Source organism: Lemur catta, chromosome 11 (genome assembly GCF_020740605.2).
Source record: "Lemur catta isolate mLemCat1 chromosome 11, mLemCat1.pri, whole genome shotgun sequence".
Lineage (NCBI taxonomy): Eukaryota > Metazoa > Chordata > Mammalia > Primates > Lemuridae > Lemur > Lemur catta.
The window spans coordinates 20593751-20619833 of NC_059138.1; the positions used below are offsets into that span (position 1 = coordinate 20593751).

General features: G+C 35.7%; 1 protein-coding gene across 2 annotated transcripts in view; it reads left to right on the forward strand.

The window, feature by feature from the left end:
* The window catches only part of TNPO3 (transportin 3), a 79451-nt gene that overhangs the window by 24184 nt on the left and 29184 nt on the right, over positions 1–26083 (forward strand). For both annotated transcript variants that reach the window (XM_045564169.1, XM_045564170.1), the window contains exons 3-11: positions 1137–1210; positions 2569–2725; positions 12777–12920; positions 16017–16192; positions 16724–16862; positions 18633–18779; positions 20610–20717; positions 22433–22524; positions 24481–24620. In XM_045564169.1, the coding sequence (XP_045420125.1) occupies positions 1137–1210; positions 2569–2725; positions 12777–12920; positions 16017–16192; positions 16724–16862; positions 18633–18779; positions 20610–20717; positions 22433–22524; positions 24481–24620 (1177 nt within the window). The remainder of the gene's footprint in view (positions 1–1136; positions 1211–2568; positions 2726–12776; positions 12921–16016; positions 16193–16723; positions 16863–18632; positions 18780–20609; positions 20718–22432; positions 22525–24480; positions 24621–26083) is intronic.

A 26083-nucleotide genomic window follows, 5' to 3' on the forward strand; every position in this document is an offset into this window, starting at 1 on the left:
GGTCATGTGAGGTAATGTTAACTTTATTAGTGATGCATTGCTATATTTTTAAGTAAATAGAAAATGAAAATTTTAATCTTTTGTGTTAATCTTAGAGTTCATTTGGTTTCAGATAAATTTAAATATCAAAAGTGGCAAAGGTGAGTGTATGTTTTCACAGGCATGCTTGTACCCTGTGCTGCTAAAATTGCAGGAGATAAAAATATTGTATTGTGGGCCCAGCGCGGTGCTCATGCCTGTACTCCCAGCACTTTGGGAAGCAGAGGCAGGAGGATCACATGAGGCCAGGAGTTTGGGACCAGCCTGGGCAACATAGTAAGACTCTATGTCTGAAAAAATAAAAATAAAAAAATTAGCTGGGCGTGGTGGCATGTACCTGTAGTCCTAGCTACTTAGGAGGATGAGGCAGGAGAGGGAATGCTTTAGTTTGAGGTTACAGCAAGCAATGATTGGGCCACTCCTCTCCAGCCTGGGCAGCAGAGCAAGATCCTGTCTCTTATTGGCTAGTAAAAGTCCCATGAATGAAACACAATGAACTAGAGCATCCGGCTTTTCCCTCTTAAGACAGGGAAATACATTAATTAGAAAGGAAAATTGGAAGCTTCTGTGAATACGTACTCACGTGTGTTTATCTGCCTGGCATAGAAGTGCCCTTAAAGAGGAGGCTTTTGCATAAGGCTTCAAGGTGAGAAATGGAAAGAGAAGGGAAATGGTAATCCATTACTTGAGGACTGAATCAAAGGTCTCACTTTGTCAGTAGATTTGGCTTTTTGGCAAAGTGTAATTTATCTGTCCATGAAGTTCTGTGGTATTGCAAGGTAAAAGTAAGTATTGATATATTTTGAGGAAAATCTACAGACTATTATTTCTGCATTCTTTTTTGTTTGTTTGTTTTGTTTTTAATTTGTAAAGGTTAACTTTTAAATCCTAGCAATTTGTAGCTAACCCAGGAGAGTTTACATGAGTTATACATAGTTGTAGGGATTAGGGAAAATCGGGGGATGGGGGGTGTGGTGGTGGTGTCAGTTGTCATATTGTTTGGAAGAAATTTAGTTTCTTTGCTTTCCAATTAATATTTTTGGTAACCCTATTTCTTTTCATCTGTTCTATTCATTTATTTAATCTCTCTTATTCAGCTGGCTTTAGCAATAGCAGACCTTGCCCTACAGATGCCTTCCTGGAAGGGATGTGTACAAACATTGGTGGAAAAGTAAGTAATTTGTATTGATCGTATACTAGCATTTGATATTATCATTAACCTATACAGAAATTTGTTAGCAGTAGCTAGACAGTTTCCCTGAACTCTTAACATAGAATTATGTTATTAACCCTTGTCAGATTAAAAAACCTCATCTAAAATTTAAATGCTACAGAAATTTATTATGTGGATGTACCCTTGTAATTTACACACACATACACATGTGTACACACATTTGAATTAACTGCAGCAAAGTCTTTGATTGCCTTGTGGATCACACCCATTTTCTGGCATAACAGTAATTTCGTAAAAATATATAGTATTTAAGATTATATTAAATTGAAGGTGGTTATGAATAAATGTTCTTACTAACTGGGGTTTGTTTTGTATCTATCAGAGGGACAATATTCTTTTTAGATACATGTAGCCTGCTACTTTAAATAAAGCATTTCCTCCTGGTTCCTGGCAAGATAATCTTGGTATTTTCTTGCATTTTGGCATTTGGATGAGATACTATTTTTTAACAAAGTAAATGTCCGTTTTACCTCCAAGTATAGTGTGCCATTAAAGCCTTTATATGGAGCTTATTTTTTTAAGCAATTTTTTTTTGAAAAAATTAACACATGCTCTTTGAAAGAATTCTGAGAGTATGGAATCTTTCAAAGTACAGTGTGAACACCATCCTTTCTCCCTATCCCTATATTTTATAAGTAACCACTATTAACAATTGGCTATATCGTGATACAGATTTTCCTTTGTGTATTTTATGAGAGTGATGTGCTGCCTACTGCACTAAAGATAATAAAATATATCCTTATATAATGCATATATATTTTAATATACATATACCTAAGTATTTGTTCACTTATTTAGTATGTTTCATATACTTTTATTACATTGAGGACATTTTTTCATGTGATGACATACAGATGACCACTTTCATTATAATGGCTATGTATGTTTCATTGTATGACTATAACCTTTTTTATCCTATTTAATTATGGAGGACATTTATGTTTTCCCATTTTCGCTGTTCTAAAAATACTGCATTCCTTCAGCTTTACATATAAAAAAAAATTGCAGTGCACATCTGTGTATACTTATCTTTGCCTATGTATGTGAATTTTTTCTGAAAGGTGTATTGCTGGAAGTGAAATTGCTGGGTCAAAGATTATGCAGGTTGAAATTTTGATTCTAGATACTTTTCTACAAGACTATCTATGTATAAAAGATTGTGTCTCTTTTCTCCCCCTTAACAGTAGTGGGAATGCTTCTTTTGTTGTCATGGGTTATTTTGATGGCTGTTATCTTATGTGATTATGTATTTTCTGGCTCTAAATAACTTATATCTCTTCCCTTTTCTTTTGTAGATATAGCAATGATGTAACTTCTCTGCCTTTTTTGCTGGAAATCCTTACAGTGTTACCTGAAGAAGTACATAGTCGTTCCTTACGAATTGGAGCTAACCGGCGCACAGAAATTATAGAAGATTTGGCCTTCTACTCTAGTACAGTAGTATCTCTATTGGTAAGTTAGTTTGAAATACTAGTTGCTGCCCAGAGGCGGAAAGCCATGTTGGTTATTTTGTAACCCAATGACATTATTATGAAATGCTTTCTTTGCAAAATTTTGCAATGTTGATACTTTGGCATTTTTGTAACATTTTACAAAATACTTTCAGAACCTATACTTTTTGAGCTCCTATATAATCCCGTGAATGTGATGTTATCTCTGTTTTATGAATGAGAAACAGGCTTTAGAGTTACATGACTGTTAATTCAGAATTTGAACTTAGGCCTTCTTTGGTTTTATATTCTGTGCCTTTCTGCTTCATCCTACAAACTGTCAGCTCTTAGTGAAGGACCATGCTAAGGTAAATGTGTGTAAAGTTACTTTACTAACGAAAGGATCCTTCCCCTTTCTCTCTCTCTGATTGATAAATAATTGTGTATATTTATAGGGTAAGTGTGATATTTTGATATAATGTATGTACAATGTAGAATGATCAAATCAGGCTAATTAGGTTATCTGTCACCTCAAACATTTATCATTTCTTTGTATTGGGAACATTCCAAATCTTCTCTTCTATTTTGAAGTGTATAATAAATTATTGTTACTTGTAGTCACCCTTTTGTGGTATTGAACACTAGAACTTATTCTTTCTATGCAACTGTAATTTTGTACTTGTTAATCAACCTCTCTTCATCCCCTCCTCTTTATTACCCATCCCAGCCTCTGGTAACCACCATCCTATTCACTACATCAATGAGATCAATATTTTTAGCTCCCACATATGAGTGAGAACATGTGATTTTTGTCTTTCTATGCATGACTTATTTCACTAAACAGTGTCCTCTAGTTCCATCCATATTGCTACAAATGACAGGATTTTATTCTTTTTTATGGCTGAATAATATTCTATTGTGTATATATACTGTATTTTCTTTATCCATTCATCTGTTGATGGATACTTGGGTTGATTCCATATCTTGGCTGTTGTAAATAGTGCTGCAATAAACATGGGAGTACAGATATCTCTTTGATATACTGATTTCCTTTCTTTTGGATGTATACTCACCAGTGGGATTGCTGCATCATATGGTAATTCAAATTTTAGCTTTCTGAAGAACCTCAGTACTGTTTTCTATAGTGGCTGTACTAATTTGTATTCCCACCAACATTCCCCTGCATCCTTGCCAACATTTGTTTGATTTTCTGCTTTTTGGTAATAGCCTTTTTAACTGGGGCAAAATAATATCTGGTTGTAGTTTTGATTTGAATTTCCCTGATTATTAGTAATGTTGAGCATTTTTTCAAGTACCTATTGGCCATTTGTATACCTTCTTTTGAGAAATGTGTTTTCAGATCATTTTCCCATTTTTAAATTGGATTATTTGGGGTTTTTTGCTACCAAATTGGGTTCCTTATATGTTCTGTTTATTAATCCTGTCAGATAAATAGTTTGCAAATATTTTCTCCCATTCTGTAGGTTGTCTCTTCATTTTGTTGATTGTTTCCTTTGCTGTGCAGAAGCCTTTTAGCTTGATATATCCTATTTATCAATTTTTGCTTTAGTTGCCTGTGCTTTTGAGGTCTTACTCAAGAAATCTTTGCCCAGACCAATGCCCTGAAGCGTTTCCCCAGTGTTTTTTTTGTAGAAGTTTAATTGTTTCATGTCTTATATTTAAGTCTTTAATCCATTTTTATTTGATTTTTGTATATGGTGACAGATAGAGGGAAGGATTCTCTCTTAAAGATGAATTGAAATTTTGTTTTTAGGGTGGCAGTAGAATACTTTACTTGATCTTTGAGTGTTATCACAATTATAGATTAGCTAATACCACACTCTTTTTAAAGAATTAGATGGGATTTAGTCTTTTTCAATTAGTTGGAATTTTTAATACACCAGTAGTGGGTAAATTTATGGTCTGTGGGCTGGCTGCCTATTTTTGCAAATAAAGTTTGATTGGAGCACAGCTACATGCATTTGGTTACATATTGTCTATGTCCATTGTTTTGGGCTACGTCAGCAGAACTGAATGTTTTTCACAGAGACCATACGGCCTTCAAAGTCTAGAATATTTATCTGGCCCTTTATAGAAAATGTTTACCTGAACTAGATGATATTAAATTGATTATCTAGCCCATATCTCATTTTTAGATCCTTATAGTCTAGCTTAATTTGTATGATGTGGTTATATAGGTTGAGTATCCCTTATCTGAAATGCCTAGGACCAGAAGTATTTAAGATTTCAGATTTTTTTTTTTTTTTTTTGGAATGTTTGCATTATACTTATGAGTTCAGGATCCCTAATCTGAAATGCTCTTTGGACCTCATGTTGGTGCTCAAAGTTTTGGATTTTGGAGCATTTTAGATTTTCAGATTAGAGATTTTCAACCTCTAATAGATTATTTTTCAGGGATTTGTTTCAGTACTTCTGTAATATACATCTTTTTGTTTGAAAAAGCAAAATTTATTTAAAAAATTATGTTCGGTTTGGTGTTATAAATTCATTGGAAAATCATTCTTTTAAGTTAAATGTATGTTTAACTTTTCACTTAGTCAATTTTTTTTTTTTTTTTTTTTTTTGAGACAGGGTTTCGTTCTGTCACCCAGGCTAGAGTGCAGTGGTGTCATCATAGCTCACTGCAACCTCAAACTCCTGGGCTCAAGCTATTCTCCTGCCTCAGCTTCCCAGGTAGCTGGGACTACAGGTGCGTGCCACAGCGCCCGGCTAATTTTTCTTTTTTGGTAGAGGTGGGGTCTCACTCTTGCTCTTGCTCAGGCTGGTCTTTGAACTCCTGGCCTCAAGCAATGCTCCTGACTTGGCCTCCCAAAGTGTGGGGATTACAATCATGAGCCACCATGCCCAGCTGTATTTTAAAGAAATAGTGTTGTAGGAAATTAGAAAATATAGACAAGCAAATTACACACAAACCATCTGAAGATCATACTTTCAATGCTTTAATACATATTTCTCTGTGAACATTATTTTAGCCCAAATGAGATTATACTCTACTTAATCTTCTGCGCCTTGCTTTTTCAGTCATCTACTTCATCTTTCCATTTCAGTATATTTTCATATAATGTAATAAACACCCAAACCATATTCATGTTTTCTCACTTGGTCCTAAAATATCCTTTAGAGAGTTTTTCCAAATTAATATCCAGTCTGCAACCATGCCTTATGTCAGTTTTGGATTTGTTTTGTTTTGTTTTTTTGAGACAGGGTCTCACTCTGTACAGTGGTGTAATCATAGCTCACTGCAGCTTTGAACTGCTGGGCTCAAGTGATCCTCCTGCCTCAGCCTCCCAAAGTGCTGGAATTACAGACGTGAGCCACTGTGCCTGGTGTATATAAGGTTTTTAATCACAGTCCCGTGTCCTCTTCCTTTATCAGCATGATATTTGTTGAAGAGTTTGTACCAGCTGTTTTATAGAATATCTTACTTTGTGGATTTTCTGATTGCCTCTTCTTTGTTTCATTTAGCTTGTTTATCTGTTCTTTGTATTTCCTCTAATTGGAATTTACATATAAAGCAACCCTTCTCAGTAGTTCATTGAAAATTAAGCCTTAATGCCCTATATCATCCACCATGTGTAAGAATTCTCTGCTTTCCGTTAATAATGGTACTAGCTATATACCATCCTTAGGATAATTGAGAAAATAGTCACTAAGATCATTTTCTGTAAGGTTTAATTCTTTCCTAGAATCCTGGTTGAGAAAAACTGAGAGACTTGATGGATTCACTTTACAAAGCTAAACATTTTTGACTGAAATACATCATAGGTACTTGGTGCTGCATCTTATCAGAAGATATACACTCTTTAGTTGACCTTCCATTAGTGGTGCCAGGATTGACCACTGAGATTAGGATGATGACAGTCTGATCCTCCCATTTATAAAGCTTGTTTTCCTCCTTGTAATGTAATTTGTGCAATGGTAGCTTGTTATTTTACAAATATCCAATTCCCTATTCCCCAATAACCTTTTGTTTAATTGTTTTAAATTCCAGTAGATAGGCCTTACTTTAATGAATAATTTCATTATGGTTTGCAAAAGGATGTTTTTACTAATTTTGTCATTCCTTTTAGTTAGTCATTACTAACTCTTGTTGTTTTAGTTAGCATTCTTCTGAGTTCCTACTAGGTAGAACTAGGATAAATCTTAATTGTTTTTTAATTTCCTATTTTAAAAATAATGATTTATTTTAAAGTTGCCTCAAATATTAATTTTTTCTGCCTTTCTCTTTGTAAAGTATTGTGAACTCATGGATTTTCTTTGTGAGAATCTCCACTAAAATCATTCTTTTGGTGCTCAAAATATCATAACTTTGGTCACTGGAGCCCTTCTTTGCTTCCCAACACAAAAAGATGACTCAATCATCCTTACCCCAGCCATGGAATCCTTGCTTCCTTTTAGTATCAATCTGAATTAGATCAGAAGAAAGAAACCACACAGTATTTTGAATGGGAATGTTTAATATAAAGAATTATTAACTATGACAGGAGATTATAGTAATAAAGGATTATCTGATGATATATAAAGAGTATTCTAAAAAATATAGAAGAGCTATGATGATGATACCACTGTACTCTAGCTGGGCAACAGTGTAAGACCCTGTCTCAAAAAAAAAAAAAAAGCATATGGAAATAAAATAGACAGAAGGAGCAGTCATTAACCCTAGGGCTGAGATAGATCTTCTAAGGAAGGAAGAGTCTACCTTCCTTCCAGGGCTGAGATCCGGACCTTGTTGGAGAGGGCATAGCCATGGCTCCCTGGATTATAGAGACGTCACTGTGGTGCTGAATACTGCTGGAAATCTCAAATTAGCTGAAAATCTGCTTTCTGGGAAGCCCAAGAAAGCTGTTCAGGTGTCTCATCAGACAGTTCTGGTGTCTCACCAGAGGCACTGTACCATACATGTACTAATACTGTACATATTAGAACAAAAGAGGATAGAATACATAACAATACATAAGTCCAGCATCTCCAGGAAGTACACTCATATCAATGAATTTGGGTCAATCAAATGTTATGTATTCTATCCTCTTTTGTTCTAATACCCTCAGAATCCATTCCTACACCTGTTCCCCTGGTTTCTTTATATGCGTATTAGCAAAGTTTTATAATTCTTTTGGTGTGTAAGTTATTTCCTTCTGTGGTACCTGTCCCCCTGGAACATGCTGAGGTTTGTCTCTGGTTATGGGTTTAGTGACAACAGGATGTGGTAGTAGTCGGTCTTGAGGAGAATGGACATTCCCTTTCAAGGCACTGTCTCAAGTGAAGTTATCACAGGACATCAAGCTGAGGAGGGCTAGTCTCTTCAGGCACTGGAGGGCAAGCTACTTCCGCTGAAAAGGGAAGCTCAGAGTGACGTGGGAATTTAAGGTTATCATTTTCATCTGGGTCCAACCAGATCTCACCATTCCAAGATTTAGAATCCCATTCCTTACCAATTAATTTCCTAACTTTCACATGAGAAATTTGGTGAGATTGTGAATTCAACTGATTATAATTCAGCAAGCCACACAACTAAGTTTTGTATACCAGTTTCGGCAATACCAGCCCTGTAGCTACAAAAAATAACAGTTGCTTTTAGAGCTGTCATGGTTCTCAGACTGTGACTTGAGCTGAGAGTTAGTGGACCTGAGTTTCTCATTTTCTTTTTATAACGACTCAGAAGAATCCAGTGCACATCACAGTCATTGGTGTCATCATTACTGCCACAGTGGTCAACTGCAGCGGCCACTTGCTTGACTTGGCATTTTATTACAATCGACCATAGATACCTTCACTGATTGTGATGCAGTCTGAAAAATATATTACCTATGGTACTTAATAAGGTCTCTAATTCTGCCTTGTAGCTTGTCATGTTGTAGAACCCAGAGGATGAAATTAGTCCAAAATTGCCAAGAAAAAATAGGCATTTGGCTGTAATATCAGGTACCAAAGACCTCTTAAAACCTTTCTCATTCAGGGCCAGGTGTAGTGGCTCATACTTGTAATCCTAGCACTCTGGGAGGCTGAGGCAGGAGGATTGCTCAGGAGTTTGAGACTAGCCTGAGCAAGAGTGAGAAAAATAGAAAATTTTCTATTTTTATACTAAAATAGAAAAATTAGCCAGGTGTGGTGGCATATGCCTGTAGTCCCAGCTACTCAGGAGGCTGAGGCAGGAGGATCACTTGAGCCCAGGATTTTGAGGTTGTAGTGAGCTATATGAAGACGCCACTGCCCTCTAGCGTGGGGGACAGCAAGACTATCTTAAAAAACAAAACAAAACAAAACAAAAACCTTTCTCATTCAATTTCCCTAACACTTTCCTCTAATGGTTACATTCTATCCTATTTCTTGTTAATACTGTACTTTTGTGGTTTATCCTAATGGAGCCGTGCCTAAACATGGTATTGAACTTTCTGAAGTTTTAAATATTACTCTTCTTGCTCTTACAGCTGAATTGAGCCTGGCCTCTAATATTTTTCTCCCTCCATTCTCTATTTTGTTAATCCAAGATCTCAATTCTTATTTATTCCTATTGTATTTTTATTGGTAAACTCTTCTGGACTCTGTATGGCATTTATCCTGTAGCATTTTTGAGGCCTTACTTTAAGAGACAGATTTTTTAATGATATAGTTCTCAAAAAGAAAAAAGATAACTCTTAGTTTTGAAGCTTTGTGGTGTACGTTTGATTTAATTAGCAGAATTTCTTCTCTTCAAAGCAATTAGTTTTATATACAGAGCTTTTTTTCAGAATTCTATGCTGAAGATTGAGTCAGTAGTTAGAATATATAAGCAAGTCCATCCGTTTGTAAACAAATTGAAATGTCGTTTAGGAAGCATACAAGGCCAAGCAATTGTGTAATGAATTCACCTCAAGAGTTTCAAAAATTCAGGTGGTGGGGAGGGTGAGTATCAGCTCTTAAAGAGAAATCTCTTAGTGGCTCCAGTTCATGTTAAAGGAATTTAGTTACTTCATACATTTTGTTTCTTTCAGCCTTGAGCCATATTAAAATAAGTGCCTACTATAAGAATTCTTCTTAGGTGCATTCACTAGTTTACATATATTACGTGTCTTCATATATTTATTAATACATATATTGCATGTATTAGTGTCTTAATCCTTTCTAAAAATGCTGGGCATTTTAGCGATCCCAGGCAACTACCTGGCGTCTCTGAATTTTTTTCCTCTGAGTTTCAAGAGGAACAAAGGGCCTCAGAAAGTCTTAAAGAATAACTAACTAGAACTTAATGGAAGTAAGACTATATTTGTGACATTTTCTCTTCTCATTCAGTGTGTTTTCTGGTGACTTTCTACAAGTACTTTCCCCTCTAAATCAAGGGCTCTCAACTTTTCTACTATCCTTCCTTCAATAAATAATTGAGTATCTACTATGTGCCAGCTGTGGTTTTAGACGCTCAGAAGTCATTCGTATCCAGTATACTCAAGGGGTATACCCATGGTTATGTGGATAATTCCCCTGCATGTTAGCTATGTAATTTCGCCCTTTTCCTATAAGTACGTATAATGCAGTGTACACAAAATGAATGGAAAGGGGGAGAAGTGAGTCTGTGTAAATGTAGTTTTTTAAAATAAGCAGTCAGGCTGGACGTGGTGGCTCACGCCTGTGATCCCAATACTTTGGGAGGCCTAGGCGGGAGGATCACTTGAGCCCAGGAGTTTGAGACTAGCCTGGACAATATATTGAGAACTTCTTTCTACAAAAAAATTTTAAAAATTAGCTGGGTGTGGTGGCATGTGCCTATAGTCCCAGCTACTCAGGAGGCTGAGCTGGAAGGATTGCTTGTGGCTGGCAGTTGGAGATTGCAGTGAGCTACGATTGCACTGCTGCACCCCAGTGTGGGTGACAGCAAGACCTTGTCTCAAAAAAATAAAAATAAAAAATAAACAGTCAATTAGGTTCTGATATTATTAGTTAAAAGTAGTTTTCAAACTGACATTTAAAACTAGTAAAATAATTGGTTAATGTGTGATAGTTGATTGTTTCCCCATGCTGTTAATATTTCCTGGCACTCTTTGGTAATATACTAATCACTATCAGTGTATATTAGTGTATAGATAGTTGTACTAATAATTATTTGTAATATTCATAAGATCATTGCTGTAGTCTACCCCCTTTAGAGGTTTTTGAAATATAAGAAGTTCTTGATATTAATAGCATATTTATTCTGTATGTACAAGCAAATAGAAAAATTTGAGAGGTAGCTGTGGTGTAGTGGTTAAGATCATAGACTTTGAAGCCAGACTTCTTCAGTTTGAGTCATGGAGATGGTATGTACTAGCTGTGTCATATTGGGTCAAGTTACTTGGCCCATCTGCCTCAGTTTTCTCATCTGTATAATGGGGGATAATAGTATCTATTTCATATTAAATCTGTGAATACACATAACTCATATAAAGCTCTTAAAATAGTGCCTGGTGTGTAGTAAAGCCTCAGTAAATGTTATGATGGTTGGTCAGCTTATTTCTTATTGATAGTTATATGCTTTTCTTCCTCCCCCTAAAATGTAATGGCCAGGAAGAGAGAGAAAAATAGAAGGAGCCAGGAACATTTATATACTAGTAATTCCTTTGTCTCTTCTTATTTTCTTCTGTCTTCTTATAAGAAAAGGTTAGTTTAAAAAAAATGTAGGCTGGGCACAGTGGCTCACGCCTATAATCCTAGCACTCTGGGAGGCTGAGGCAGGAGGATTGCTTGAGCTCAGGAGTTCAAGACCAGCCTGAGCAAGAGTGAGACCCCATCTCTACTAAAAATAGAAAGAAATTAGCCAAACAACTAAAAAAATAGAAAAAATTAGCCGGGCATGGTGGTGCATGCCTGTAGTCCCAGCTACCTCGGAGGCTGAGGCAGGAGGATCGCTTGAGCCCAGCAGTTTGAGGTTGCTGTGAGCTAGGCTGACTCCACGGCACTCTAGCCTGGGCAAGAGAGTGAGACTCTGTCTCAAAAAAAAAAAAAAAATGTAGTTTTCCAGACCCTAATAACTTAGTGTTCTGTGGAAATGAACGTGGTATATAGTCACATATTAACCCCTCACTTCTCTTCATCTTAGAAACTTAGCACTCTTTGGAGCATAGTAATAAAGACAATCATCTTAAGTGTAGATTGTGTGGTAGATGAAGCTTCAAATTTGGAGGATTTTCCTGTTTAGTTTATACCTGTATTGTAACCATGAATATCAGAATTCTTTAGACTATGGTTGGCATAAACTTAACTTGAATGATTTCATTTTTCCTTCCTTCATTTCAATTCATTACAATTCAAACTAATTAAGTGTATACACATATTGCCTGATATTGCAACATAGGGGGAGCATGGCTTTAGATCTGGTTTGATAATACATCATGGGATTCCACTACTTCCCCTGGCCATGCCTCCTGAACCCCATGGTAATTACGTTTCTAACTCAATGACTGTAAAAGCTATTTTAGAACATTCTTTATCTGGAAAAAGTTGCATTACATTTTCCTTTGGAAAAAATATATATCACAAAAACAGTCTGCAAAGAGAAACATTGATGAGTTTTAGTCTGACTTCTATTTTGTCTTTTTTATAATATTTATAGTAGTGTCACTTTCTGTGGAATGACATGTTTACTAGAGTATTCCAGTGCTGAAACTAGAACATCAGCTTTTCATGTAGGACTATATAGTAGTATGCCTAGCTAACTCCAGCTTATTTTTATTCTATGAAAATCAGGTGTATAGATGAATAAATATTACTTTTAAAACAATTCTATTGATAATACAACAATAATGCAGAAATGGGAACCAAGAAACCTAATAAGTTACTTCTGAAATGTGTTTATCTTTGGGTAAGTCTGTAACCAGTCTGTACCTCAGTTTCCCTGTCAAGAAACTGGAGATAATAGGACCTGCCTGTAGATTTTCACTGGGGAGTAAATGGATTAATGATATTTGGAACAGTGGCACTTACAAAATACTTTTAACTATTAGCAGTTATTATTGTCATCCTTCTCATTATTATACTTGTAAGATGATTATAATAATGGTTTAAGTGTATACATTGACATTATTTAACTTTTTTCTTCTATTCAGATGACCTGTGTAGAAAAAGCAGGAACAGATGAGAAAATGCTTATGAAGGTCTTTCGCTGTTTGGGAAGTTGGTTTAACTTGGGAGTTTTGGACAGTAACTTCATGGCTAACAATAAGTTACTAGCACTTCTTTTTGAGGTTTTGGTAAGTAATGACTTTATCAAAGTATTTCTGCCACAGTCACTTTTCGTAACTAACCTGCTGGGACATAACAGTGTTTTCAGATTACTGCACAGTGACTGGAAGGTGTATACTAAGAAAACAGCAGTGTCCCCTCCTCGCTGCCAAGTTCCAAATTAAAAGTATCAGTTATAATACTCAGAATAGAATGTAGTTATATTTAAGAGGAGAGCAATCTGATATGCAGATAAATGATCTACATATTAAAATCCAAATAACAGCCTTTGGTGTCTTTTTCCTTTTTTCAAAAGTATAAAATCATGTGTTCCTAGTAATAGTCATTGAATCTTAGACATTACCATTATGTAATTACATGTGCATCAGAAATTTAGAAAATATAGAATAGGTGGAATTAAAAATTATCTTTGTTGCATCCAGAGACAATTACAGATCAGAATATTATCTTTGTAGTTGAGATAGTTTAAACAGCAGGGTATGTACAGAATGGATTTGCGGTTTTTGACATTAGTGGAATAAGTGGTAATGTCTCTTTATATACTTGTGCATTTCTTTAAACTTTGAAAGTAGTAATGCCTAGTAATTCTTGGTAGATAGGAGTCAGTGAGTGCTTAGAATGAGACTAGATTTTTGAACAAAAAACATAGCATTGTCTCAAGCATAAATACTGAAGAGGTCTTTGGAAATTTGAATGACTTTGTCTCTGTCTCCTAGAGGATTTCCTTTAATGAAGATGTATTAGTATGGAAGCTCTGTGTATACTGGATATATGATTGTGCACTGTTATTTAGAAGATGGTAGCATGATGCTAGACTGATACCACTGTGAATTAAAGGAGGAAAAGGAAAGCACCTTCTTCAAGGAGACATGTGACATTTTGTTGTTGTTTAGTGTATTTCTGCTGTCATTCTTGCATTAGAAGCTAAGCCTCAGGAAAGTTAGGTTGCCAGTAATTGTTTCACCAGTCATTATCTTCGTCTCCATGTATGTTGGTAGCCTACCTCAATAATGGTGATTATGATTCTCATCTCACTAAATTGTGTGAAGCACAGTCACTTAAAGTCAAGTCCCACTTCTGTTTAAAAAATTTAATATGATTACATATGAATGGAAGACAGTTTAGAATATACTTCACACTTAACCGTGGTGACTTCTGTTAATTGGGATTGGAGTAATGAAGAAGCTGAGCAGTATGCCAGGATTATGTTATCTTCTCTACTAATCCAGTGTCAGGACCCTTCTGTCACTTGTAAGAAGAGTGTTTAGAGTGTCTGGAATCAGGGCCAAATAATCTCGTTTTTACATTGATTCAGTGGTTTGAAATCATGCCACATTTTGCTTTATGTTTGGACCATGACTTGCTTGTACAACTTATCCCCCCTAGCTCTTTTTAAAAAAATATAAAACTTGATGTAAACAGAATAATAAATTTTAACATTTACCTAACTTTTATAACATGGTAATATAATGAGTATCTTTAAACCCACCATTCAATCCAAGAATAACCTAATGAACAATTTGCATCTGTGGTGTTCTCCCTAACCTGCTTATATAGCTTTTTGACCCCCCTGAAGATTCTAAATGTTCTTGTATTTTATTATTCAAAAAGGCTAATTCACCCTTATTAAATTTATTCAACCTTTCAACTGTATTCTCTTAAATAGAAGCCCTGGAGGCTTCCTTCTTTGAACCTTCTGATCTACTCTAATTTGCATCAGTTGTTCTTTAGCTCTAACTCCCCAGCTGTCATCTTGGGACTTCGCTTTATTATGCGATCTGAGAGAGTAACTTTTTTTTGAACCACAGCAAATAACTTCCTCAGAAAAGATACATAGAAAGCAAAAACTTGAAATTGTTGCATGCCTGAGAAATATTTTTGTTTTGCTTTTGGTCTTGATTGATGGTTTGGCTAGGTATAGAGTTCTAGGTTCGATGTTACTTTCCTTCAAAATTTAAGAGGTCTTGCTCTCTTTTACTAGCATGCATCATTAATGAGAAGTCTGAGAACTCTGATTTTTGCTCCTTTCTATTACCTTCTTCTCTTTTCCCCAGTATCTTTAAGAACCTCTGTTTAACTTTTTGGTATTCTGATATTTCACAATGATATGTTTAGGCATGTGTCTTTGGTACTTGTTGAGCCCTTTCATTTTAGATAGTACTGGAATATCAGAAAAAGGATAGAAAATATTTTAACAGACTTAAAATAGGGCAGGGAACACATGGCATTCCATTTGGAAGGACTCGTCTGAACAAAAACATGGAGATTAGAAATCATATGATCGCAATTGAGGTACAGAAAGGCTGATTTGCTTGGCATGTAGAGAAATAGAAATAGGATTGAGAAGATTGATGGATGTTGTCTCATAGGTGGCCATGACTAGGCTACTATATGTTTAAAGTACGTGTTCAGGCTGGGTGCAGTGGCTCATGCCTGTAATCCTAGCACTCTGGGAGGCCAAGGCAGGAGGATTGCTTGAGCTTAGGAGTTCAAGACCAGCCTGAGCAAGAGCGAGACCCTGTCCCTACTAAAAATAGAAAAATTAGCCAGGTGTCGTGTCGTGCACCTGTGGTCCTAGCTACTCAGGAGGCTGAGGCAGGAAGATCGCTTGAGCCCAAGAGTTTGAGGTTGTAGTGAGCTATGATGACCCCACTGCACTCTACCTGGGGTGACAGAGTGACACTCTGTCTCAAAAAAAAAAAAAAAAACAAAATCTCTAAAGAGGCTATAATTATTTTCTTGTTATAGTCTCTCAGTATCTTGGGGGCATTGGTTTCAGGACTGCCACCCTTCCTATTGAATACCAAAATCTGAGGATGCTCAACTCCTTTATATAAAATGGTGTAGTGTTTGCATATAACCTACACACATCTTTCTGTATACTTTAAATCGTCTCTAGATTACTTATAATACCCAATACAATGTAAATGCTATGTAAATAGTTGTTATACTATAATTTTAAAATTTGTATTTTTTATTATTTTTATTTTTGAATATTTTCTACCTACTGTTGATTCAATGCATGGGTGTGGGGAGCCAACTGTGCTTGGCTTACACACCTTGGTAATCATATTTTTTGCTTCCCTATTCTTGTTACCTCCCAGCAACAGGATAAGACCTCATCTAACCTACATGAAGCTGCTTCAGACTGTGTCTGCTCAGCTCTCTATGCCATTGAAAATGTGGAGACTAATTTGCCATTAGCCATGCAACTTTTTCAGGGAGTCCTGACGTTGGAGACTGCCTATCATATGGCTGTGGCACGTGAAGATTTAGACAAGTGAGTAATTATTTAAGCCTGGATTCCCTGGGTTTGCCTATAGACTAATGTTCTTTTAAGTCACTTTTTATTATTCATCTATCATTTGTGATTCTCAGTGACTGTAAATATAAAAACAGTGCATCCTAAAGATGCTCTATTATACTCGTCTGAACCTAGAGTGGCACATTGGATGCAGAAGGAGAGATTGTAGAATTACCAGTCATGGAAAGTCATAAGTTTTTGCACTTACAAAGGGTAAGGCTCTATAATTAGGGACAAACTTTAAAATATCAAGTGTGATTTGATGGGAATTTTTATTCAGATGTTTTAGTAATTGAGAATTTGAACTGGCAAGTCACTTGCTTATATGTGTACGAGTATATGGTTTAAGTAAAGGTGCCTGTCCTAGAGATTGTGATACAGCATAGCAATAATCACTAGATGTTCCTTAGTTTGAGAAACCTTTTATTTGATTCACTGTGACTGTGAGTTTATACATATAATATCCAAATTTCTGACATGGAGCTGCTATTCCTCTTCCTTCTGCAGAGTTCTGAATTACTGCCGTATTTTCACTGAACTATGTGAAACTTTTCTTGAAAAAATTGTTTGTACTCCAGGCCAAGGTCTTGGGGACCTGCGAACTCTGGAACTGCTTCTTATCTGTGCAGGACATCCTCAATACGAGGTAGTGTTTATACTGTGCTAAGGCTGTTATTCTCTAGGTTGTGTGTTACGTGTTGTCTACAGTCTACTGCTTCATGCTTAGCCTTTTATTCTTGAGAAATTATAGTCTTGTTTTTAATTAATCTGATGTGGGGATTTTCTCTGTATTGGAATTTTTTTAAAAAAACAAGTATATTTGAGTTTCTGCTTTGAATCCTTCTTACCTAGTTAGCGGGACTGACTATTATAGGCACCTCAAGGAACCCATTAGCAAGAAAGCCCATTTCTTTGTACTGAGCCTCTTCTCTAGCTCTATTTATTCTCTAGAGCTTTATAGCTAAAAACCACCAAATCCTGACTGTACCTCCACAAGTCTTAGCACCTAAAATTTTTCTTCACATGAGGAATGGCAATGAGAAAGGGATTGAAAGGACTTAAGGGTCTCCTTCATTCAAAAATCTTTAAGATACTGTGCCTCTTTGAAGTTTGCTAAATTTTTTAGAACCTCATCTATTTGAGAAGTTTTATCTCTTTATAGTATAAGATGTAAGAAAGGAGTACTCCTAAGTTGGGCATTGTTTTAAATAACTCTATTTTGGATCCTTGATGGGAAAAGGATGGAAGGACTCTCTTAATGTCTACTCTTAGGCCTAGTAGTCCTATGATTCTCAACCCTTTTTCTGTTATCACCTACAAGATAATGTTTGTTTTACATAATCTCGTGTGGATATCTAGATTTGAGTGAAACTCAAAACAATTTTGGGAGAAGTATAGCACCACACAATAATTATCACTCCTTTAAGCAGTGCCATATGGAAAATAGGCTGTGAGTAACGTCCCAGGCTTTTTTTCCCTTTCTCTCCCACTCAAGAAAGTAGGTGAATAGAAGTTGAGACTGATTCAGTTATGTTCAGGAAATTACAGATGGTTTGCCTGGTAAGAAATGTTCTAATCTCAAACATTTAATGAAAGTATTTCAGAATTTTTAAAAAAATACTTAAAAGAAGCTCAGGAGTTTGAAGTTGCTGTGAGCTAGGCTGATGCCACGGCACTCACTCTAGCCAGGGCAACAAAGCGACACTCTGTCTCAAAAAAAAAAAAAATACTTAAAAGAGATTTCCATTTCTGTATCTTTTTCTCTAAATTCAGAATCCAGTGAACTTTTGGAGAAATTATCTCAGGGCTAAAAAGGGACTGTAAAGCCAGTCATTCTAAATGAAGTTTTTGGACCTAATGTGAGAAGTTAATTTAGAGGGGTAATAATAAATCTACTGGACAAAAGGTGGCTTCTTAACTGGTTCCTCTCATAAATTTTTTTTCTTTTCTTTTCTTTTCTTTTCTTTTCTTTTTCTTTTTTTTTTTTTGAGAGGGTCTTGCTCTGTCACCTAGGCTGGAGTGCAGTAACATGATCATAGCTCTCCGCAGCCTTGAACTCCTGGGCTCAAGTGATCTTCCCACCTTGGTCTCCCAAAGTGTTGGGGTTATAGGCATGAGCCTCTGCTAATATTATTTAAAAGTATATCTTCTGCTGGGCACAGTGGCTCATGCCTGTAATCTCAGCTGCTTGGGAGGCTGGGGTGGAAGGATTGCTCAAGCCTGGGAGTTTGAGGCTATAGTGAGCTATGATTTTGCCACTGCATTCCAGCCTGGGTGACAGAGCAAGACCCTGTCTCTTTAAGAAAGAAAAAAAAGAGTATATCTTCCTTCCTATATGGTCCTAGTAATAAAACTGTTTTCTTGTTCCATTCCTTTCCCATTCCAATAAATCATCTTTTCTCTTTTAATCTAATAGGTGGTAGAAATTTCCTTTAACTTTTGGTACCGACTAGGAGAGCATTTGTATAAAACTAATGATGAGGTTATTCATGGCATCTTCAAAGCTTACATTCAGAGGCTACTTCATGCCTTGGCTCGGCACTGCCAGCTGGAACCAGACCATGTAAGTTCCCTTCTCTGCTTCTTCAAATCTTTCCTTCCTCCTTTTGTCAGTGCTAATTTGAAAAGGGACTGAAAAGGTAAAAGAATAAAGAATCTGCACATTTTGTTGTTCTATAGCTTCCACTGGAGAAGTCAATTACTAGTATAATGAAGAGTATTAGGCCTAGGTAGGAAAAAATCATTCCAGCTAAACCAGTAATTCTTCTCCTAGGAATTTATCTCAAATAATTCTGCAGAAGAACAAACAGCTATTTTATGTACAGAGCATTATCTGTAAAAGTGAAAAACGATGAACTCATGATGAACCAGATGTGAAATTTTATACTGTTTTTAATAGTATAAAATATGTGGTTAGATGAAAACTAATACAAAAGTGAAATGTTTGTTAAGGATTTTGAAAATTACGTGACTCCCCCTCCCCCATATACTTACATGTTTTTCCGTATATTATTTATACTGATTTTACAGTTTTAAAGAAAATACAGAAATCTGTTTGCTAAGAAGAAAACATACTAGAAATATTGTAAAATAGTCCATTGGAAAATTCTTCAACCACCATGCTTTGCTTTGTTTCTTCAAATTTTGCCACATTTATTTCATCCTTTTTGTTGTTCAGTTGGTTGGTTTAATCCTTGTCCTTTAATCTAGGACCTGGAGTAAGTTCAATTGCTTACAATTAAATCTGACATGCTATTCTCTTAATTTTAATGTTAGTCTGTGTTTGAGTCATGGTATTTTGTATCTCCACAGAACCTTAGTGATGATACAGTCTAGTGGTTTTCAAACTTTTTTTTAAACTGAGGAATCCTATCTCAACTACATCTTACTTGGAAGCCTGATTTGTAATATTTTATTTTTATAGTTTTTCATTTGATCTCTTCCAAGTACTGTACAGAACTGATTGGTAATAAATAAACAAAAGCAGGGCTGCTCTGGTTTAAATGGCTTTATGCTTGATCTCCTTGTCTTTGCTAGTTCTGTGGCACCATTTCCCTTGCAGGTAATCCAATATAATTTTATCCGTTATTGCATCAGAGACAGCCATCATTTCCTCCTCCTTACTCGACCTTTAATTTCTTCATCTTAAAGCAAGGTCGAACTATTAATAGTACCTAAAGGCTTTTTCCAGGTATTTGGATCCAAGATTCTTATACATGCCCTTAACGTCCCATAATTGGTAACCCTTTGTTTACTTACAGAAGTGTGCTGGAGTAGGAAAGCATGGAATGTAAATGATCTCTAAATTTTTTTAATGAAAATCTTCAAACATACAGTAATGGTGAAATAATTTTATAGTGAATATCTATATACCTATCACGTAAATTCTACCATTCATATTTTACTACGCTTGTTTTACATATTTGTTTACCTATATGAAATTTTTCTTTAAGTCAAAAACTCAAAAATTCTATTTTCTGTGTGAAGTTATTGTGATAGTGGTTGATTTTGGTATATCTGGAACCATAAAACTTCAGAGGCTTGTTCAGTACCAAGAGCTGACATTCTCTAGGTAGGCTTATAACTTAAACCAGGTCACTTCTCACCCCACTACACTACATTTTTCTAATAACAGAACAAGGTGTAGCTTAGAAATACAAAGCACACACACTCCAAAGAGTTTTTCATAAAAGGTAGAGAATATGTTACATTGACTTGACGTACCTCACGGTTTGGGAGAGGTCTATGGTAAAATACCCTTGTGATTTAGGGCAAATTTTGTTCATTGAGACTTAACTGCTTCATGGTTTTTTGTTTTTTCTTCTGAATTTTATAGAGGTCATTGAAAGCCTCAGTGAGTTTGAAACAAATATTATCTGATTTGAAATTCTAGGAGGGGGTTCCTGAAGAGACTGATGACTTTGGGGAGTTTCGGATGAGAGTATCAGACCTGGTGAAGGACTTGATTTTTTTGATTGGGTCTATGGAATGTTTTGCTCAGGTAAGCCTATTTGGAGATTCTTGCCGCTTTTACCAATCATCTTAATTGTGCTTACTTCTGTCTTCTGTAAATGTTCCATCTTATTGCTTCAATCTCAGTGACTAAATGGGGTGATAAATATGCATGTGTCTAGCACACTGCCTGGCATATAGTAGCTATGTTTATTTAGCATCTTACAAGCAAATTGTAGTCTGGATGATTCAGTCATGATTTACTCTATTACTGTTGCTAATAAGGCTGTTCCACCTGTGCAGCTGTAATGGAAGATCATAGATAAGCATTAAAGCCTCCAGGATACTTACAGGGAATTTGGACCTAGCCAGGAAAAATAAGCAAGTTTTTCTGCCCTAATAGTTTATACACCAAGCTCCTGGCAATTCTTGTAGTTATGTGGCATTTCCTTTGTCCACACTTATGGCTAGATTCCTGTGCAGTTTCATCCCAGAGGTGACTAGTATACTAGAGTAGGAGATTCATAATCCTGTGGTTTTTCTGACAGAGAGTAGTAAGATTTTACCTCATAAGGCTGTATGTTCATCATTCCATATCACTTAACATCAGCATAATTTCAGGTGGTTTTCATATTGCTGGATCACACATACCCTAATCAGCTCTGAAATACTAGTTTGAATGCTTTGTCACAGCAATACTGAGCTAACCTGAACTTTTCTGGGGGTAAATCAGCCACTTTGTGTATAATTGGGCATAATCTGATCTAGAAATGTTAATAAAATTATAACCTTTTCATTGTATGTACAAAGCATATTTATTGATCTACTTATGAAGGGTTGGGGATTCTTAGAAAGCAGTTTCAGTGAGATCTCTGGATCATAAGCAGATGACCTGTGCTCAGATTTCAGTTCTTCTCTCTGGCTCTCTATGGCTTTGAGCAAGTCCCTGGATCTTCTTCAGACTTAAGTTTACAAATTTATATAAATTATCAATGTTATCTAAGATGTAGTCTGTGAAACACCAGCCCCGTGAGATTTTTTTTTGGCAAAAGAAAAAGTTCCATCATCAATTGAAATTGGGAAATGATTTAAATAATGTGTTAAAGGCTCCATGAAGTCATGTAACAAGAGGGTTGTTTAATTTTGCCTTCCCTAGCAATGTCTGTTATTTGACTGCAGAAATCTTAGACTAATACATAGTCACATTCCACAGATGGATATAATCTGGGAAATTCTGGATCAGAACATTTCTTAGTATCGTGCTAGGTCTATTTATTTTTTTAAATTTTGCTTGCATATGATACTGTGATAGGTGCTCCTAAACACCTACTTTTTAGGAATTTCATCTGTACTACCAGTACTGATGCAGACAAATAGTTAAAAACAATAGAAATGTAAAGCCCGTGCATATATAGAGGATTTACATTGTATCTTCAGTTTGTGTTTATCAGTTATTATCAGGACCAGGAAAAGATACTCTTAAGACTGTGTTTTATTTTCCCCATAGTACTCATTGCCTGGGGGCAGATGATAATCTTGAAAAACTCTTGGGGATCTAAATGAGTTTATTTCAAATATTAAAATACTAATTACTTCTAGTTAATAAGGTTGTGAAAAATGAAAATAATATTCTTGCCTGGCTATAAGTAATTAGATTTAGAAATAAGGAGCTGGATTTATTGCAACTAACAGGATTTTTTGATTTGTTTGTTTTGGCATTCTGTTTTCTTTTAATGGATCCATAATCCACCTCTTCTTCTCTAGTTATATTCTACTCTGAAAGAAGGCAACCCACCCTGGGAGGTGACAGAAGCCGTTCTCTTTATCATGGCTGCTATAGCAAAGAGTGTTGATCCGTGAGTGTCTAATAAGTCTTTTGCTGGAAACTCTAAATATCAAGAGGAAGGAAAATTACACAGTTTTTCTCTTGTATGATATATGCTTGGAAACTCTTAGAACTTACTTCTGTAGTGCTGCCTAGTCTTCTGGCTTCTAGAGTCTAGTCCAGGGTAGAATTATTGATGTGATGTTTTAACCACATTTCCTAGAGTTAAAATTATTTTACTCTTGATGTTGGGAATAGAGTACTTATTTATTTTTCCAGCTGAGGCTCCCTTGTAAAAGTTGGTATGATCAAGAATTTGTTAGACTGTTAAGTTGTTGGTACTTGCTTAAAAGCAATTGAATAGGCACTAATTTGGATCTGCTGCTTTTGTGACCTTGGGTAAGTTATCCTTACAAATATTTAAGTACATTGTTTTCCTTTTTTCTGTCTTAGAATCATTTGTGAGTTTCAGAGAGGCAAGCCATAGGCACTGCTTCACCTAAAAGAGTAGCAAAATCTAAAAGGCAATTATTATTTTTATTGCCATTGACAATTTTTTAATTATTTTAAATTTTACTTCTGATTGCTTTCCATAGAAAATGCTATTTAAGATATGAATCCCTAAAGACAGAATTTACTTTGCGCCATGAGTTTATAAATTGATGTTAATATCTGCCATGGTACCTTAAATTTTGATCTGATACCTACAGTGGAGCTCTCTATTCAGGGCCTTGATGGGAGAGATGGTTAAGGCAGATATTTATAAAAAAATATGTAGTGCTTCTTTCTTAGCAGCCTTTCAGGGCCTAATCAATGGAATCTTACGTTGTTTCTAATCCAGTAAATATTCAAAGAGATGGAGTAGGTTTATTTTTCTGTGTTAAAATGTTCTAATCCTTAGTTACGTATCATACTTTTTCCTCTTAAACCCATTTTGGTGTTTTTTGGAACCATACATGACAGTCTGAAGATTACTAAAATCATTAATATTCTAACTGATATGTCTTGGTTTGAAAAATGATGGTAGATAGTCTTCAATAACTAGTTTAGTATCTCTAGGAACCATAAAACATAAATGAGAGGTTTTATATTGTTTTTTTGTTTGTCTGCATTTCAAGCCAACTACACATAATTTTTAGTTCATATAAAGGATTTAATAGACCTAGTTTATCAGCAGGGGGTGCTCTTGCCCTAATCCAGGATATTATTTACATTTTAAACATCTTTCATTTCTGGATTAAGTTCTACCACTTTGAGGGCATTCTCTACTCTGCTCAAAAGAACTATAGCCAGTATACTTGGGCGGTGGGAGGGAGAAAAGGAAAGGGAAAAAAGAAATTCACAGAAAGCTATGGAAAAAAGCTATAGGAAGTGTTTGGTTAACTTTAATTTTCCCTTATGTTCCAAATTGGAGCACTTTAACTTACTACTGTAGCTGTTTTCTTATTTTTTCAGTTAGTGAACTGGCCACCCATACTTTCCTGTTATTAAAATTTCTAATATCCAGCTATAAAAATCTTTTGGAGAATAACAACTAATAGCAAGTGGTCTATGAGAATTATTTGTTTAGCCATTCAGCAATATTTACTGAGTGCCCACTATGTGCCAGGCACTGTTCTAGGTACTGCAGATGTAGGAATAAACAAAATAGATCTTTTAAAAGAAGACATTCATCCACAGTAAATGTCTGCCTCCAATTTAAAGAGCCTCTATCTGATAGCATGGTGTGTCTTTAGGCACTTTACTGGCATTCTGAAGATTAAGGAGCAATATGTGTCTCCTGAAACAATAATATCTTTGATTTCTGTCTTTCCCCCTTTTTTGAGGATCTGAAAACCTTTCACACTCAGTGTTAAGCACTTTTATCTGAATGGTTATTTATTTAGAAAGAAGCCCTTTAGCATTGCTGTGTGTCACCACAGCTTGTTATTTGGCTGGAACATAACCTCTGAAATCAGTAACTGTGAGTATTTGCCTCTGTACTCAGGGAGAACAATCCAACACTTGTGGAGGTCCTAGAAGGAGTTGTTCGTCTCCCAGAGACTGTACATACAGCTGTGCGATATACCAGCATTGAATTGGTTGGAGAGATGAGCGAAGTGGTTGATCGAAATCCTCAGTTCCTTGGTATGTGTGAACTTTCCTTTGCTGCTGTTAACTTCTGGTTTTCCTGATTTTCTTCTCCTCTCTTACTTTTGCATTTGTTTTCCTGCTTGCTTTTTTTTAACAAGTGGAATAGACGTTGGGAATAAACAATATATTGTGAGTTACTGCTTAGTTGATACATTTATAGTCTGATCTGGGAGTGGGACCTTAGAAAGATTAGATCTCTAAATAGGGAAATGGTTTGCTTCTAGTACTCTATGTAAGCATGAACATATCTGTCTTTTTTTGTCTTTGGCATATGCTTGAGATAATCAAACTCTCCTATAGTTGTAACCTGAAAGCTCCTAATAGGCTAAAGGAAAGGAGAGTTTTTCAGTGTTAAATACATGCTCCATTTAACAACCAAGAATTATCAATTGAAACTAAGTATCTGCAAGTTAAAATGAGGAGTGTTCAGTTATATAACCTCTGGCTGTCCTTATTGACTTGAGAAGAATAACTAATGATCTATAAATAACAACTTTAAAATTGAAGGTTAAAGTTAGAAATCATTTATTCTAACCCCTTCATTTTGCAGATAAGGAAACTAAGGCCCAGAGAGACTAAATAATTTATCCAGGGTGTAATATATATCAAGCCCCTGACGTTTAAGGATACATTCTGAGAATTTTAATAATACCCAAATTTGTGAATACTATTACATCATTAAGTTTGATATGTTTCCTTGGTACACCTTTATCACCTTTTTATTTGATTTTATGTTATATATGATCTGTTTTTAGTGACCTTTCACTTGCTAAAAAAAAGTGAATGTATGCCTTTTTTAAATTTCTGTACATAGAGCATATTATAGGCATGCTCACATCATAACTGAGCCACTTTCCAAGTTCAGTTTACCATTTCAAAGTGTTTTCAAATGCTTATTTTCTAATTCTTAGATTTCTTCACTTCTTTTATCTGCCCTGACATTTGGTGTTCTTTTCTGAACCATGTTTTCCACAAAGATACATAGTAGGTTTGTTTGTTTATTTTATTTATTTAATTAATTTTTTGTAGAGATGGGGTCTCACGATGTTGCCCAGGCTGGTCTTAAACTCCTGACCTAAAGTGATCTTCCTGCTTTGGCCTCCCAATGTGCTGGGATTATAGGCATGAATCACTGCACCTGGCCAGTTTGTTTTAATTTCATTTAATATCTTCAGTTCATGTCCAGTAGACAGCAAAGCTAGGTTGAGCTACAGACTCTTATTAATACTTACTCATTACCACATGCAGTATCTGATTCAGATTTGTGTCTCAGCAATAGACAGATTGCTGTGTGTTCATACTCACTCTAGAAGTCAAAACCACAAATAATCAATTTGAGAATCACAAAAGTCTACAGTATTAGAGTTGCTTGGGCTAGGTTCTCAATTCCAGGTCTTCTGATTCCTAGGCTAAACAGGGTTGGGGTGTTTGTTTTTGGCAAATTGTGCTGGGTTGGT